Source organism: Carlito syrichta, unplaced genomic scaffold, assembly GCF_000164805.1.
Source record: "Carlito syrichta isolate Samal-C Ts95f unplaced genomic scaffold, Tarsius_syrichta-2.0.1 Scaffold308154, whole genome shotgun sequence".
Classification (NCBI taxonomy): Eukaryota; Metazoa; Chordata; class Mammalia; order Primates; family Tarsiidae; genus Carlito; species Carlito syrichta.
The window spans coordinates 154,418-157,300 of record NW_007252250.1 but is presented as its reverse complement, the minus strand read 5'-3'; the positions used below and the strand labels follow the sequence as shown (position 1 = coordinate 157,300).

At 50.5% G+C, this 2,883-nt stretch overlaps 1 protein-coding gene across 1 annotated transcript in view; it reads left to right on the top strand.

The window, feature by feature from the left end:
- Positions 1-1,729, top strand: part of TNNI3 (troponin I3, cardiac type) — a 7,742-nt gene extending 6,013 nt beyond the window's left edge. Inside the window, exon 8 of the mRNA XM_008065083.1 lies at positions 1,589-1,729. Within this exon, the coding sequence (XP_008063274.1) occupies positions 1,589-1,672 (84 nt within the window). The 3' untranslated portion in view covers positions 1,673-1,729. The remainder of the gene's footprint in view (positions 1-1,588) is intronic.
- Positions 1,730-2,883: the final 1,154 nt, after the last annotated feature.

Sequence of the window (2,883 nt, the reverse complement as noted above, 5' to 3'; positions counted from 1 at the left end):
CAGCCTCGACCTGCTGGGCTCCGGCGATCCTTCTGCTTCAGCCTTCCGAGTAGCTGGAACCACAGGTGCGTGCTACCACGCCCAGCTAATTTTTGTTTTATTGTAGAGATGAGGTCTCTCCAAGTTGCCCAGGCGGGTTGCGAACCTGCGTGCTCAGGCAATCCACTCACCTCAGCCTCCCAAAGCGTGGGATTACAGGCTGAGCCACCAAGCCCGGCTAGGGGGTACATTTCAAGACCCCCTGTAAATGCCTGAAACAGTGGATGGTCCTGAATCTCATATATGATGGTTTCCTATACTTATATGCCTAGGATGGCATTTAATTTATAGATTCAGCGCAGCAGGAGATTCATAATAAATAATAAGATAAAGCAATTTCAATATAACTTATGTGGATGTGGTTTCTTGGACTTAAAATATTTTGTTGTGAGAGGCCGGGTTCGGTGGCTCAACCTGTCATGCCAGCACTTTGGGAGGCCAAGGTGAGTGGATTGCCTGAGCCCACGGGTTCAAGACCAGCCCGGGCAACTTGGCTAGACATAGTCTCTACAGTAAACAAAAAATTAGCCGGGTGTGGTAGCGTGCACCTGTAGTTCCAGCTACTTAGAAGGCTGAGGCGGAAGGATCGCTGGAGCCCAGCAGGTTGAGGCTGCGGTGGCCGGGAGCGGCCACTGCACTCCAATCTGGGCAACGGAGTGAGACTCCAACTCAGAAAAAAAAAATAAGAAGGGAAGAAATATGCAGGAAGGTTGAAAGTGTATGAGACAGACAGTGTGAATGAGGGAGGGAGACAGGAAGTGGAGGGGGAAGTAAGGAGACCATGAGGGAGACAGGCATGGAAGGGGAGACATGAAGTGGAAGGGGAAAGACAGAGAGTGATAAGGGAAGAAATATGCAGGAAGGTTCAACATGTATGAGAGAGACAGGGTGTGCATGAAGGAGGGAGACAGGAAGTACATGAGGGGAGGAGACAGGAAATGGAGAGGGGGAAGTCAGAAGGAGCGTGAGGGAGAGGAAGTACTTGGGAGACAAGAAATGCATAGGGGAGATGTGAAGTGGAAGGGGAAGTTAAGAGGTGCATGAAGGAGACAGGAAGTGCATGGGGAGACAGGATGTAGAGGGGGAAACGAGAAATTCGAAGGGAAGAAATGTGCAAGATTGAAAGTGTATAAAACAGAGTGTATGAGGGTGGGAGACAGGAAGTGTATGTGGAGACAGGAAGTGGAAGGGGAAGTCAGGAGGTGCATGAGGGAGACAGGAAATACATGAAGGAGGCAGGAAGTGCCTGTGTGAGAGAGGAAGTGGAGGCAGAAAGTCAGAAGGTGCATGAGGGAGATGGGCAGTGCATAGGGAAGACAGGAAGTGCATAGGGGAGCCAGGAAGTAAAGGGGAAAAGTCAGGAGATGTGTGGGGGAGACAGAAAGGCCTTGGGGAAACTGGCCGAGATGGTGCACAACCGGAAGAGCCCCACCCCAGATGCTTGGACAAGCACCCCCAGTGGAGGCCCAGCAGGCTGGAGGGAAGGCGGGGGACACAAGAGAGACTGGGAACCAGGAAGAGACCCTCCTCTCCGACCCCATTTCCCCAGGAGAACCGGGAGGTGGGAGACTGGCGCAAGAACATTGATGCGCTGAGCGGAATGGAAGGCCTCAAGAAGAAGTTTGAGGGCTGAGCCGCCTCCACCAGCCAAGGACAGCCCTGAGGAATAAAGCTTCTCTCTGAGCTGAAAGTGACTGCGTGTCTGTCACCCTGGGGCGTAGGCTTGGGAGAGACAGGAACACTGAGGGGAGGCTGCTGCCCAAAAGACGCACAGCAGGTCAGGGACAAGCAGAGGTACCAATGTGGCAACATTTGTGACTTTGTTATCCCAAGAATCTGAGGTCCAGAAGTTGGAAAAAAGAGTATCGTTTCTTAAGAAGGCCCTGTAATTCCAGTGCTTTGGGAGGCCACAGTGGGAGGATGACTTGAGACCAAGAGTTTGAGACCAGCTTGAGCAATATAGCAAGACCTCTGACTCCATGGGAAAAAACCAAAAAAACAAGCTATGATGGCATGTGCCTATAGACACAGCTTGTTGGGAGACTGAGATGGGAGGATCTCTTGAGCCCAAGCGTTCAAGACCAGCCTGGGCAACATAGGGAGACCCTCCTCTCTGAAAAATTAACTGGATACAGTGGCGTGCCTGTAATCGCAGCCATTCAGGACGCTCAGCCAGGAGGATCGCTTGAACCTAGCAGTTCGAGGCTGCAGTGAGTTATGATACCATCACTGCACTCCAGCCTGGGAGACAGAGACCCTGTCTCTAAAAAATAAATATCAGGCCTGGCTCGGTGGCTCAGCCTGTAGTCCCAGCACTTTGGGAGGCCTAGGCAAGTGGATTGCCTGAGACCTGGGAGTTTGAGACCAGCCCAGGCAACTTGGCAAGACCTTGTCTCTACAATAAATCAAAAATTAGCTGGGCATGGTAGCATGCCCCCATAGTTGCCGCTACTTGGAAGACTGAGGCAGAAGGATTGCTGGAGCCCAGCAGGTCGATGCTGGAGTGGGTGTGTCTGTGAGCACGCCACTACACTCCAGCCTGGGTGACAGAGTGAGCCTCCAACTCAGAATAAATAAATAAACAAACAAAAAAATAAATATTTAGAAGTGAAAAAAAAAAGGGATCACAGCTTGCATGCAGAACCACAACCTCTGGGTAAAAGCCAAAAGCAGCTGCTTCCATAAAGGGAAATTCCAGACAGGATTTATGCTGGCTAGTATACATATTCAGCAGTTTATAGGAGTACATGCATATTCATGAAGAGGTGGCTATGGGCATGCAAGAGAAAAGCTTACCCCAGTTAGAATATGATTGACTCTTTTTTTTTTTTTTTTTTGAGTTGG